Source organism: Rhinopithecus roxellana, chromosome 6, assembly GCF_007565055.1.
Source record: "Rhinopithecus roxellana isolate Shanxi Qingling chromosome 6, ASM756505v1, whole genome shotgun sequence".
NCBI lineage: Eukaryota > Metazoa > Chordata > Mammalia > Primates > Cercopithecidae > Rhinopithecus > Rhinopithecus roxellana.
The window spans coordinates 98,890,013-98,902,149 of record NC_044554.1 but is presented as its reverse complement, the minus strand read 5'-3'; the positions used below and the strand labels follow the sequence as shown (position 1 = coordinate 98,902,149).

At 52.3% G+C, this 12,137-nt stretch overlaps 1 protein-coding gene across 3 annotated transcripts; it reads right to left on the bottom strand.

The window, feature by feature from the left end:
- Nucleotides 1-71: 71 nt before the first annotated feature.
- Nucleotides 72-5,614, bottom strand: POLR2J (RNA polymerase II subunit J). Of its 3 annotated transcripts, XR_004058129.1 has the most exons (5): nucleotides 5,401-5,597; nucleotides 2,884-2,973; nucleotides 980-1,154; nucleotides 742-838; nucleotides 72-305 (listed from the first exon to the last, which is right to left on the bottom strand). XR_004058129.1 is itself a non-coding variant. In XM_010387416.2 (4 exons), the coding sequence occupies exons 1-4, from the start codon at nucleotides 5,451-5,453 to the stop codon at nucleotides 270-272; spliced, it is 354 nt and encodes a 117-aa protein (XP_010385718.1). In that variant the 5' UTR covers nucleotides 5,454-5,614; the 3' UTR covers nucleotides 72-269. The 3 variants fall into 3 exon arrangements, 1 of the variants encoding a protein (XP_010385718.1); XR_750547.2 differs by having other exon boundaries at nucleotides 742-1,154; XM_010387416.2 differs by lacking the exon at nucleotides 742-838 and having other exon boundaries at nucleotides 5,401-5,614.
- Between the last annotated feature and the right edge of the window lie 6,523 nt (nucleotides 5,615-12,137).

Below are 12,137 nucleotides of genomic sequence, written 5' to 3'. Positions count from 1 at the left end.
AAACAGGTCATCTGCCTGCATCAAGCCTGACAATCCACTTGCTTATGAAGTCACCGCTGCTCAAGTCCACATCCAAGTCTCTTCCACCATCCTTTATTAGGAATATAAAACCTAATCTATGTACAGGATATGTCGGTGTCAGGGTGAGGGGTGGTCACAAGGTGGGCCATGGCTGGGACTGGCCGCTCTCCTCGGCGTAGTGCCTGGAGCAAAGAGTCAGGCGCAGGTAGGAACTGGGCTCACAGGCTGAGCAGAGCCCCCTCTGGCCCCTACTCAATTCCTTCCTGCTTGTCTTTAATGGCCACCTGGGAGAGAGGAAGAAGGCGGAGACTGGGTTGGAACGGCTGGGGCAAGGACGCTGGGGAAACAAGCCCAGCATCCCCTGGCCAGGCCCTTCCTGGAGGGCAGCCATGGGTCACACTCCCCAGGACAGTGGAGCAACCGAAGAGCCCTCCCAGCTGGCCCAGTCCAGCCGTTCTCTATGGCAGCCCAGGCGGGAGTCAGGGGCCACAGGCTTCCTGGGGAGCGATGACTCAAGACACTGAAATCCCCCAAGCTGTGGCTCTTTCCCCTCTCAACTGTTATAGACTCCCAGGCGCCCTGCTGGGAACAGGCATGGGCCACCCTGGGATGAGCTGCCTCCCAGACAGGCCTGGAAGGACCAGGCCTTGCCAACCACAGACAAGGGACGTAGAAGAGCACCCCCAAAGGACAGCAGCTCCCCACCCCGATCCAACTCACAGCACACGAGGGGACCCTGCCGTGCTACGGAAGTCCCATGGGGCAGGCAAGCTGCAGGCCTGGACTCCACAACCTCTCAGTCCACACGTCCTGGAGCCTGTGGTGGAAGTCCCTGCCCTTCCATTACCACTGCCTCTCCCCGAGGACCTCCGAAGAAACAGGCCAGGGCTGTCCCAGGCATGGGCACATGGGCCGGTGTCCAGCCCACGCCGCCCGCCCCTCCAGGCCCCGCCCTCACCCGGAAGCGCTCCTCCAGCAGGGACAACTCGCTGATGAGGTCGGTGATGGCGTTGGTGAAGGCTTCCTGGGGGCTGTAGTCCGGCGTGGTCTGCACTCGGATGATGATCTTGTGCTCCAAGGGGTGGGGAACTTTGTAGCCAGCAAATAGCACCTGCGGGTCCTTTAGGAGTTGTCTGCGGTCCAGGGACAGACAGTGTGAAGGTTTAGCCTCATGCCCTCGGGGCTCAGGCCCAAGCTGGGTAGCAGCCAGCTCAGAGCAGAACAGACTTTCTAGCCAAAAATCTCCGCCAGCCCCGCCCCCCCCGCAATTTTTTCCCCAAAAGTATTCAAGGAAAGTAACGCTTTTAGGAAGATACCTCATGTGGGAACACCCTAACCGCGCCACACACACACACACAACACCCTGCATCCATGATGCTGAAGGACACACAGACGGTCCCCCACACCCCCCACATCCATGAGGCTGAAGGACCCAAGCTGGAAACGGATTCCAGCAACCTCTTCCCACAGGGAACCGCGGTGCTGGCAGAGAGATCTCCCAGGCAGCGAATGTCCAGCCAGTGTTCAGTGACTCAGACCCAAAATGCCCAAAAAGAGCATCCACACAGCAAATAAAGGCAGCAAGGAGAGGAGGGCCCAGGCTCTGAGCAGTGAGTGGAATGGAAATGCAACTCTGTCCTCCGAGCAGCACAGCTGCTGGCGGCTGGCCACGCACACTGGGCCCTGTGCCATGGGGCTGCGTCGCGTACTGTGCCCTGGGCACGCTGGGGTCTCCTCTAGAGCAGCTCAGAGTGGTGTGAGCACCACGAGGGGGACCCATGCATAGGTGGCAACACTGGGCTCAAGAGCAGGGGAGCAGCAGGCCCCAGGAGAGTTTGGGTGCCCCACTGGCTGGGCTCCGGGCAAGAGTCCTCCATCTCTGTGCCCGACCACACCAGGAGACTGGGCAGACCCCACTCACAGACAGGGAAAGGCCTAGCTTCCCTGGTGGCACCAGAGGGAAGAGCCAAGTCTACAGTAAAATGACAAGTCCCTGGGCCAGAGTGGCCGTCACATCCCTGACCAACCACCTGGCTAGGACCTCACTGGTGTAAACGAACATCCACCAACCAATGCAGGGCGCCCATCGGGGCACTGGAGAGCCACAGAACTCTCCTACTTCTTTCTCTTGTTACACAGAAGTAAGTTCTCTGCCACATACATCTTAAGAGTCCCAAGTGGCACCGAGGTCACAGACAGGTGGCATGAAGGGAGCTAATCTTGACTGCTTTTCAATACCCCTTAGCATGAACAACACACAGGCCTACTGTGCTGGAACCTGCTGCTCGTTCATTTACAGAATGTGCACTTAACAGTGAATGTAAGGCCGGGTGCAGCAGCTCACATCTGTAATCCCAGCACTTTGGGAAGCCGGCAGGGGGATCACCTAAGGTCAGGAGTTCAAGACCAGCTTGGCCAACATGGTGAAGCCCCATCTCTACTAAAAATACAAAAATTAGCCAGGCATGGTGGGGGGCATCTGTCATCCCAGCTACTGGAGAGGCTGAGGCAGAAGAATCACTTGAACCTGGGAGGCGGAGGTTGCAGTGAGCCAAGATTGCACCATTGCACTCCAGCCTGGGCGACAAGAGCAAAAACTCCGTCTCAGGGAAAAAAAAAAAAAAGTGAATGTAAATGCACATGTTCATCTGCAGAATAAGCCACTACAGGAGCGGAGCGTGGCTTATGTGAAGACATGGAGGCCATTTTGATAAAAAGGTACCAAGATTATAAAATGCCCACAGCAAGCCCCCAGAAGGACCTCCTGTAGCTCAGAGAGACTGAGAAAGATCTTGGAACTTGTGCTTTGCCCAGAGGGGCCCATTAAACACAGCCCATGAGAGCCTGTGATGGGAAACTTACGATTTAATGATGTTTCCCAGTGTGTGGTCTTCTTTGTTGATGGTGAATAAACAGGCATTGGGTACCTTGGTGTCCTTGTTAATGGTGATCCTAGGAAGACACAGAGGCCACAGATGAGGGGCAGGGGCTCCCCTCCTCCCACCCTGAGTCTAAATCCTGCCTCCTCCCGGCCAGGTGCGGTGGCTCATGCCTGTAATCCCAACACTTTGGGAGGCTGAGGTGGACAGATGACCTGAGGTCAGAAGTTCAAGACCAGCCTGCCCAACATGGCGAAACCCTGTCTGTACTAAAAATACAAAAAAAAAAAAAAAAAAAAAATTAGCTGAGTGTGGTGGTCCATGCCTGTAGTCCTGGCTACTTGGGAAGACTGAGGCAGGAAAATAACTTGAACCTGGGAGGTGGAGTTGCAGTGAACCGAGATCACGGCACTGCACTCCAGCCTGGGCAACAGAGGGACTCTGTATCAAAAATATAAAAAAAAGGCTGGGCGTGGTGGCTCACGCCTGTAATCTCAGCACTTTGGGAGGCTGAGACGGGCGGATCACGAGGTCAGGAGATCAAGACCATCCTGGCTAACACGGTGAAACCCCATCTCTACTAAAAATACAAAAAATTAGCCAGGAGTGGTGGCTGGTGCCTGTAATCCCAGCTACTCCGGAGGTTGAGGCAGGAGAATGGCATGAGCCCAGGAGGCGGAGCTTGCAGTGAGCTGAGATCGTGCCACTGTACTCCAGCCTGGACAACAGTGAGACTCTGTCGGAAAAAAAAAAAAAAAAATATATATATATATATATATATATAGGAAAACAAGCTCTGCCTCCTCCCAAAGACCTTTCTCAATCTCTTCATCCCATAAAGACTTCGCCAACCCGGTCCCCTACTTCCTGCTACCCCAGGTCTATGGAACCTTGACCTTTTCTGAATTCCTCCTCTTTTTATTTATTTATTTATTTTTATTTTGTAGAGATGGGGTTTTGCTTTGTTGTCCTGGCTGGTCTTGAACTCCTCGCCTCAACTGATCCCTCCTGCTGCCCAGGCTGGAGTGCAGTGGTGTGATCCTAGCTCACTGCAGCCTCCAACTCCTCGGCTAGTGATCCTCCCGTCTTAGCCTCCTGAGTAGCTGAGACCACAGATGCACGTCATCATGCCTGGCCTGTTCCTTTTTTCCAAGGTGGTTTCTCCACGTTGATACCACACACATTTTAGGGTGCATAATTCTTTCCTGTGGGGTGCTGTCTTGTGGACATTGTAGGACATCAGCAGCATCCCTGACCTCTGTCCAGTAGATTCTAGTCATAACCCCTTTGACAACCAATAATGTTCCCAGTTATTGCCAAATGTCCCTTGTGGGGCCAAATGGTCCCCAGTTGAGAGTCTGCTCTAAAGGAGGCTGAAGTGGCTGACAAGGGCCAGACCAAGACCTCCGCACACCAACCTGGGAACAGTAAGAGCCAATGGTTATGAGGTCTTCCAGGTGCTGAGCTTTGGACCAAGAGCTTTACACAAATTACTTCATCCAATTATTTTTATTTTGAGACAGGATTGCGCTCTGTCACCCAGGTTGCAGTGCAGTGATGCGATCACAGCTCGCTGCAGCCTGAAACTCCTGTGCTCAAGCAATCCTCCCACCTGAGCCTCCCAAAGTGCTGGGATTAAAAGTGTGAGCCAGCGCACCCGGCCAGATCCCCTTTTTTGTTTGTTTTTTGAAATGGAGTTTCACTCTTGTTGCCCAGGCTGGAGTGCAATGGTATGATCTCCGCTCACCTCAACCTCCGCTTCCCACGTTCAAGTGATTCTCCTGCCTCAGCCTCCCGAGTAGCTGGGATTACAGCCACGCGCCACCACGCCCGGCTAATTTTGTATTTCTAGTAGAGTAGAAGTTTCTCCATATTGGTCAGGCTGGTCATGAACTCCCGACCTCAGGTGATCCGCCCGCATCGGGCTCCCAAAGTGCTGGGATTACAGGCGTGAGCCACCGCACCCGGCCTGAATCCCATGTTTAAGTACAGTAATAAACTCATTTTCCACATGAGGAAACGGCCTCCAACAGATCAAGTCACAGATACAGAGTAGCTAAGTGGGGGACGCAGGGGCTGAGCCCAAGCTCTCTCCCCTGGACTCCTTCAACCCGCAGGCAGCGAGGAGCCACTGCGGCTTTTACACAGGCCGCTGACAGATCGGAGGGGATGGGGGATGGAGGATGGCAGTGGCGGGCGAGAGACAAGAGAGGAGGCTGCCAGATCCCAGAGGAAAAGAGCTATGGAGAACCAGACACTCTAGGTTCGAATACAACCCCGCCACTTCCTGCGTGTCCGGGGGAACTTGTTCCTCCGAGACTCAGTCTCCTCATCTGCAAAATGTACACACTCGTCACTGCCTCGCAGCCTTAAAACAGGCCGAGCGGACGATCAAGCAAAACCTGTTTACCTCCCGGGGCAAGAGATGGGCAGGAGACACCCTAGAATGCGACAGTCGCAAGCCCGCGCACCTCGGCCCGCCGCAGCCAGCGTCACTTACTTCTTCTCGCCCTCGAAGAGCAAGAACGACTCGAAGGCTGGAGGGGCGTTCATGCTCCCGCCACCGTCGCGTCCAGACCCCAAGTATCCGCCGCCGCCTCCTCCAGAGCCCTAATAAGAGGCCTCTTCCGGATTACTCCAGCGAGGCAAATCCGCGTAAGGATCGGCTTATCGCCCCCTGTCGGGCTGGAGGATCTTGCGCAGGCGCGAGAAAAGCTTGAGGGAGGCCCGTGCCTCTGCGCATGCGTCAGTCGGGAGGCCCCACCCACTCACTCACACACACACACACCACCGCCTCCCCTCGGCGTGGCTTTCCCCCGTGGGCGCTCTTCGGCGCTTGCTCAGAGCGTTAGGAGGGCTGTTCTGCCCCCACAGAGACGTCCTAGTCCTGGCTGAGCGGGAACCCCAAGCTGTACCTTTCTCCGCTCCCCATATCCCTTGATCTCTCTTTAGAAACTTGCACCCCTTTAGAGTGCGCAGCAGTAAGCCCCTGAATAGAGAGAAGACAGCTAAGGGGTAGTGGACAGCTGCGGCTGGTAACCGTAGTGGGAGCAGAAGATCTCGTGGCCAGAGGCAGATCTATGATAAGCCTTCTGCGCAGGCTGCCTACATCGACTGCTGCAGGACCCCTGCCTTGGGGGTGCCACCGGCTTGTTAGCTGGGAGGAACAATTGGGTGACGGATGCAGAAGGAGGCAGGTGTATACAGAAGTGAGAGGGGAGCCCGGAGGGTTACGTGTATCTTTTTATATATTATTATTATTATTATTTAGAGACGGTGTCTCCCTCTGTCGCCCAGGCTGGAGTGCAGTGGCGCCATCATGCAGCCTCCAACTCCTGGGCTCCAGAGATCCTCCTACCTCAGCCTCCCGAGTAGTTAGGACTGCAGGCATGTGCCATCACACCCAGCAATTTTTTTTTTTTTTAGGGGAGACATGGGGGGTCTTCCTATGTTGCCCAGGCTGGTCTTCAACATGGTGAAACCCCGTCTCTACTAAAAATATAAAAATTAGCTGGGCGTGCATGCCTGTAATCCCAGCTACTTGGGAGGCTGAGGCAGGAGAATCGCTTGAACCCGGGAGGTGGAGGTTGCAGTGAGCCAAGATTGCACCACTGCACTCCAGCCTGGGCGACAGAGCGAGACTCTGTCTCAAAAAGAAAAGAAAACTTTATTAACCAGTTTTGAATCTAACATTACAATCTTATTCTAGCATTCTTCTCTTAAAATGCTTACGGGCCAGGCACCAGTGGCTCACATCTGTAGTCCCAGCACTTAGGGAGGCTGAGGAGGGAGGATTGCTTGAGCCCAGGAGTTTGAAACTAGCCTGGGCAATATAGCAAAATCTTGTCTCTACTAAAAATTAAAAAAATCAGCTGGGCATAGTAGTGTGTGCCTGTAGTTCCATTTACTTGGGAGGCTGAAGCAACAGGATTGCTTGAGCCTAGGAGAAAGAGGCTGCACTGAGCTATGATTGCACCACCGCACTCCAGTCTGGGTGGCAGAACGAGACCCTGTCTCAAAAACAAAACAAAACAAAGAAATGCTTACAAATACATGAAATACATGTACCCAGCTTCTCAAAATGATCCATGAATCAGAGTTCCCACTCTTTCTCTGATTTGGTGCGTAATAGATCTTTGATACGTGTTCATGCTATATATGAGTCATCTTTTTGACATATTTGAAAATTATACTTTGACAAGGCTTTGTCCAGAGGTGGTTGCTGCATACCTGTTCAGATTTCCTAACAGGTTGAGAGAAACAGGTACTAGGTGAGCTGGGTCTGCTTAAGCCTTCCCAGGGTGCCTGCCCTGTGGTGAACACCGGCCCCCTGGGCTGCAGATACTTGCCTGGGGGTCCAATCAGATCCTTAAGACATCTGGAACTGAGCGTGGTGGCTCACGCCTGTAATCCCAGCACTTTGTGAGGATGAGGTGGGCATATCACTTGAGTTCAGGAGTTCAAAACCAGCCTGGCCAACATGGGGAAACCCCGTCTCTACTAAAAATACAAAAATTAGTCAGGTGTGGTGGTGGGCGCCTGTAATTCCAGCTGCTCAGGAGGCTGAGGTGGGAGAATCACTTGAACTTGGAAGGCAGAGGTTGCAGTGAGCCGAGAATGTGCCACTATCCTCCAACCTGGGTAACAGAGGGAGACTCTGTCTCAAAAAAAAGAAAAAAGAAAAAAAAAGGGGGTCCCAGTGCAGTGGCTTACACCTGTAATCTCAGCACTTTGGGAGGCTGAGGCAGAAGGATCATCTGAGGTCAGGAGTTTGAAACAAGCATGGCCAACATGATGAAACCCCATCTCTACTGAAAAAAAAGACAAAATATTAGCTGGGAGTGGTGGCGTGTGCCTGTAATCCCAGCTACTCAGGAGGCTGAGGCAGGAGGATCGCCTCAACTCGGGAGGTGGAGGTTGCAGTGAGTTGAGATCACACCACTGCACTCCAGCCTGGGCAACAGAGCGAGACTCCATCTCAAATAACAAACAAACAAACAACAACAACAACAACAAAACCATCTGGGAACCTGCCCCAGGCCCCAGTTGAATGCCAGGCCTTGAAGTTTCTGGGAGGCGTGAAGTCTCTGGGAGTCTCACGGGGCAGATGGGAGGTAAACCCTCTCCTGTTCCTCTCGCTTTTCCAGGTGGCCCCCAGAAACAATGTGGCATCCTGGGCTATGGGCAGCTCTGCTCAGGGCCTGCGAGGAGGACGGGGGGGCAGGGCCAGGCACGCACTGATGTTAACTTCCCTTCCAGCTGCAGTGGTCAGGATCTGGGGAGGGGAGGAGAGGCGTGGTGGATGCTGCCAGAGGGTGGTTGTGTGTGTGCACTCAAGATCCAGGTTTCCACTTGTAGCCCTAGTAAGTCCACGCCTCTTTCCCTATCACTGCCTGCATTTAGGCTCAGGAGACCCTGGAGGCCATACTTCCTGGACAGTAGGTCCTTGAAACCCAATGAGATCCAACAGGTATGAGGATTTTTGTGTACCCCTCAGGAAGTAGCCAGAGAACCACGTGCTGGTGATTTAGGGTGGGGTGGGGGCTGCATCAGGCTCAGCCGTCCCTGGACCCAGGCCTTGGGCCAGGAAAGGAGGGGAGGGACCCAATCCAGCAAAAAGGCTTAGGAGGCCCATAGGATGGCATACCACAGGAGGCTATGAAGCTCTAAGGGGTCAGTCTGGTGGGCTGCTTAAGGGGGAAATGGTATCCACCAAGGCCACAGCCAGGAGAAAACATTGATATGGCCCCAAAAGCCATAGGGAAGAGGGAGAGGGCAGGCCACTTGAATCTAAATCTCCCCTTGACCTTTTTTTTTTTTTTTTTGAGACAGGGTCTCTCTGTTGCCTAGGCTGGAGTGCAGCATAACGATCTCGGCTCACTGCAACCTCCACCTCCCGGGTTCAAGCAGTTCTCCTGCCTCAGCCTCCCGAGTAGCTGTGATTACAGGCAGCTGCCACCACGCCCAGCTAATTGTTGTATTTTTAGTAGAGATAGGGTTTCACCATGTTGGCCAGGCTGGTCTTGAACTCTTGACCTCAGGTGATCCACCCACCTTGGCCTCCCAAAGTACTGGGATTACAGGCGTGAGCCACCGTGCCCGGCCCTCTTTACCTTTCAACAGTTCCTGGAAGAGCCAAGGTATACAGGCTGCCCCACTGGCCCTGCCCCAGAACCTAGCTGGGCAGCCAGGTCAGGGGTCATGTCTGAACCCTGGGACTTTGGGGGCTGTCCTAGGATAAGGACAAAGAGGGGAGGCTCAGAGTTTGCTTGGATGAGCTTTGAGAATGTGTTCGTGGCTGGGTGCGGTGGTCTTGTAATCCCAGCACTCTGGGAGGCTGAAATGGGAGGATGGCTTGAGCCCAGGAGTTTGGAGACCAAGCTGGACAACATGGTGAGACCCTGTCTCTACCAAAAGTACAAAAATGGGCATGATGGTGCACACTTGTAGTCCCAGCTACTCAGAAGGCTGAGGCAGGAGGATCACTTGAACTCAGGAACTGGGAGGCTGCAGTGAGCTATGATCACTCCACTGCACTCCAGCCTGGACAACACAGTGAGACTCTGTCTCAAAAAAAAAAAAAAATGTTCTGGAAGACTGAAGACTCTGTCTCTCTTTTTTTTTTTTTTTTTTTTTTTTTTTGAGATGGAGACTCACTCTGTCACCTAGGCTGGAGTGCAGTGGCGTGATCTCGGATCACTGCAACCTCCGCCTCCCAGGTTCAATCTGATTCTCCCAAGTAGTAGGGATTACAATGCGCACCACCGCACCCAGCTAATTTCTGTGTTTTCAGTAGAGACTGGGCTTTCACCATGTTGGCCATGGTTTGCCAGACTGGTCTCGAACTCCTGAACTCAGGTGATCCGTCCGCCTCAGCCTCCCAAAGTGCTGGGATTACAGGTATCCTCAGTCTTGTTAATTACACTGGGGTTTGCTGTGTACGGTGAGATCAGGATGAGGGTGGTGAGGTGGTGACCAGGGGGACCCATGCTTCTGCTCAGGCGGTTGGCAGAAGCCAGCAGGGCTTGGGGTTTCCCTGTTTGAAGCTCTCCAAGTTGAGAGTGCAGAGGAGTGTGACATACGTGTGAAAATGCAAACCTGGCCCTCCCTGGCTGGAGGCTGGCTGTGGGTGAGTCTCTGGTAAGACCAGGACACGTATACTTTTTAAGCTTTTTTATTCTTGAAAAGTTAAAAGGTACACAAAACTAGACTATGCAGGTTAATGAGCCCCCACCTACTCCACATCTCTCTTCCGTAATTATCAGCTCGTGGCTACCTCTACGTCTCCCCTCTACCTCTTGTCTCATCTCTACCTCTCCCCCGAACCCTGCCTCTGGATCATTTTGCAGCAAATCCCAAATGCCCGTATCATTTATCCTAAATATTCCATAAATATTCCACTATGTAGCTCTGAAAGATAAGGACTCCTACAACACAACTGCAGTATCTTTTTTGTTTGTTTGTTTTTGTAAAGACGGGGGTTTCACCATGTTGCCCAGGCTTGTCTCGAATTCCTGAGCTCAAGCGATTCTCCCACCTCAGCCTCCCAAGTAGCTGGGATTACAGGCATGTGCCACCGTGCCCAGCCAAGTGCAGTATCTTATCACACCTTTACAAAATTAATAATTCTAATCATCCTATAGTTGATCAATGTTCAGATATCCAATTGCCTCATAAAAAGGTCATTTCTTTTTTTTTTTTTTTTTTTTTTTTTTTTGAGACGGAGTCTCGCTCTGTCACCCAGGCTGGAGTGCAGTGGCCGGATCTCAGCTCACTGCAAGCTCCGCCTCCCGGGTTTACGCCATTCTCCTGCCTCAGCCTCCCGAGTAGCTGGGACTACAAGCGCCCGCCACCTCGCCCGGCTGGTTTTTTTAAATATTTTTTAGTAGAGACGGGGTTTCACTGGGTTAGCCAGGATGGTCTCGATCTCCTGACCTTGTGATCCGCCCGTCTCGGCCTCCCAAAGTGCTGGGATTACAGGCTTGAGCCACCGCGCCTGGCAAAAAGGTCATTTCTTAACATTTTGTTTTGTTGCAATTGGTTGCTGTAAGTCACCTAAGTATCTTAAGTCTCTCTTTTATACTTTTTATTGTAGTAAAATAGGTATAATATAAAATTTACCATTTTAACCATTTTAAGTGTTTAACTCAGTGGTGTTAATTACATTTACAATGTGTAGCCATCACCACTATTTAGTTCAAAAATCTCAAGTCTCCTTTATTTTCCTTTTTTTCTTTTTTAATTAATTTTAGGGACTAGGTTTTGCTATGTTGCCCAGTCTGGCCTCAAGGTGATCCTTCTGCCTTGGCCTCCTGAGTAGCTGGGACTACAGGTGTGCACCGTCACACCCAGCTTCGCTTTTAATTATAAAGTCCTGGCCATGCACAGTGGCTTGCAACTGTAATCTCAGCACTTTGGGAGGTCAAGGAGGTCAGACCACCTGAGGTCAGGAGTTCAAGACCAGTCTGGCCAACATGGAGAAACCCCATCTCTACTAAAAATACAAGAATTAGCCGGGCGTGATGGCGGGCGCCTGTAATCCCAGCTACTTGGGAGGCTGAGGCAGGAGAATCGTTTGAACCCGGGAGGCAGAGGTTGCAGTGAGCCAAGATTGAGCCACTGCACTCCAGCCTGGGCGACAGAGTGAGACTGTCTCAAAAAAAAAAAAAAAAAAAAAAGAAAGAAAAAGAAAAAAAATCTATAAAGTTCCCCTTCATCTGAAAATCGAATGTGATTTATTTTATTTATTTATTTTTTTTGAGATGGAGTCTTGCTCTGTCCCCCAGGCTGGAGTGCAGTGGCCGGATCTCAGCTCACTGCAAGCTCCGCCTCCCGGGTTTACGCCATTCTCCTGCCTCAGCCTCCCAAGTAGCTGGCTGCCACCTCGCCCGGCTAGTTTTTGTATTTTTTAGTAGAGATGGGGTTTCACCATGTTAGCCAGGATGGTCTCGATCTCCTGACCTCGTGATTCGCCCGTCTCGGCCTCCCAAAGTGCTGGGATTACAGGCTTGAGCCACCGCGCCCGGCCGAATGTGATTTTAAACAACCTATTTGAGGTCTGAGGTGGATGTCTAAGTTCCAAGCCCACTCCTCCCTTCTGAGGGTCCCAGTTTCCTGATCTCTTCTTCCCTTTCCTTCCTGGTAGCTTAAACAAGATACAGATAACAGGGTAAAGGTGAGGAATGAATGAATGAATGAATGGATGCAGGCAGATGTGAAAACAGCACCCTCCTGGAG

Coding starts and splice junctions, on each gene's coding strand:
- POLR2J (XM_010387416.2), bottom strand. CDS start 5,453: ATGAACGCCCCTCCAGCCTTCGAGTCGTTCTTGCTCTTCGAGGGCGAG. Junction 2,974..5,400: donor CTCTTCGAGGGCGAGAAGAA/GTAAGTGACGCT, acceptor GTGTCTTCCTAG/GATCACCATTAACAAGGACA. Junction 1,155..2,883: donor CTGGGAAACATCATTAAATC/GTAAGTTTCCCA, acceptor CCTGGACCGCAG/ACAACTCCTAAAGGACCCGC.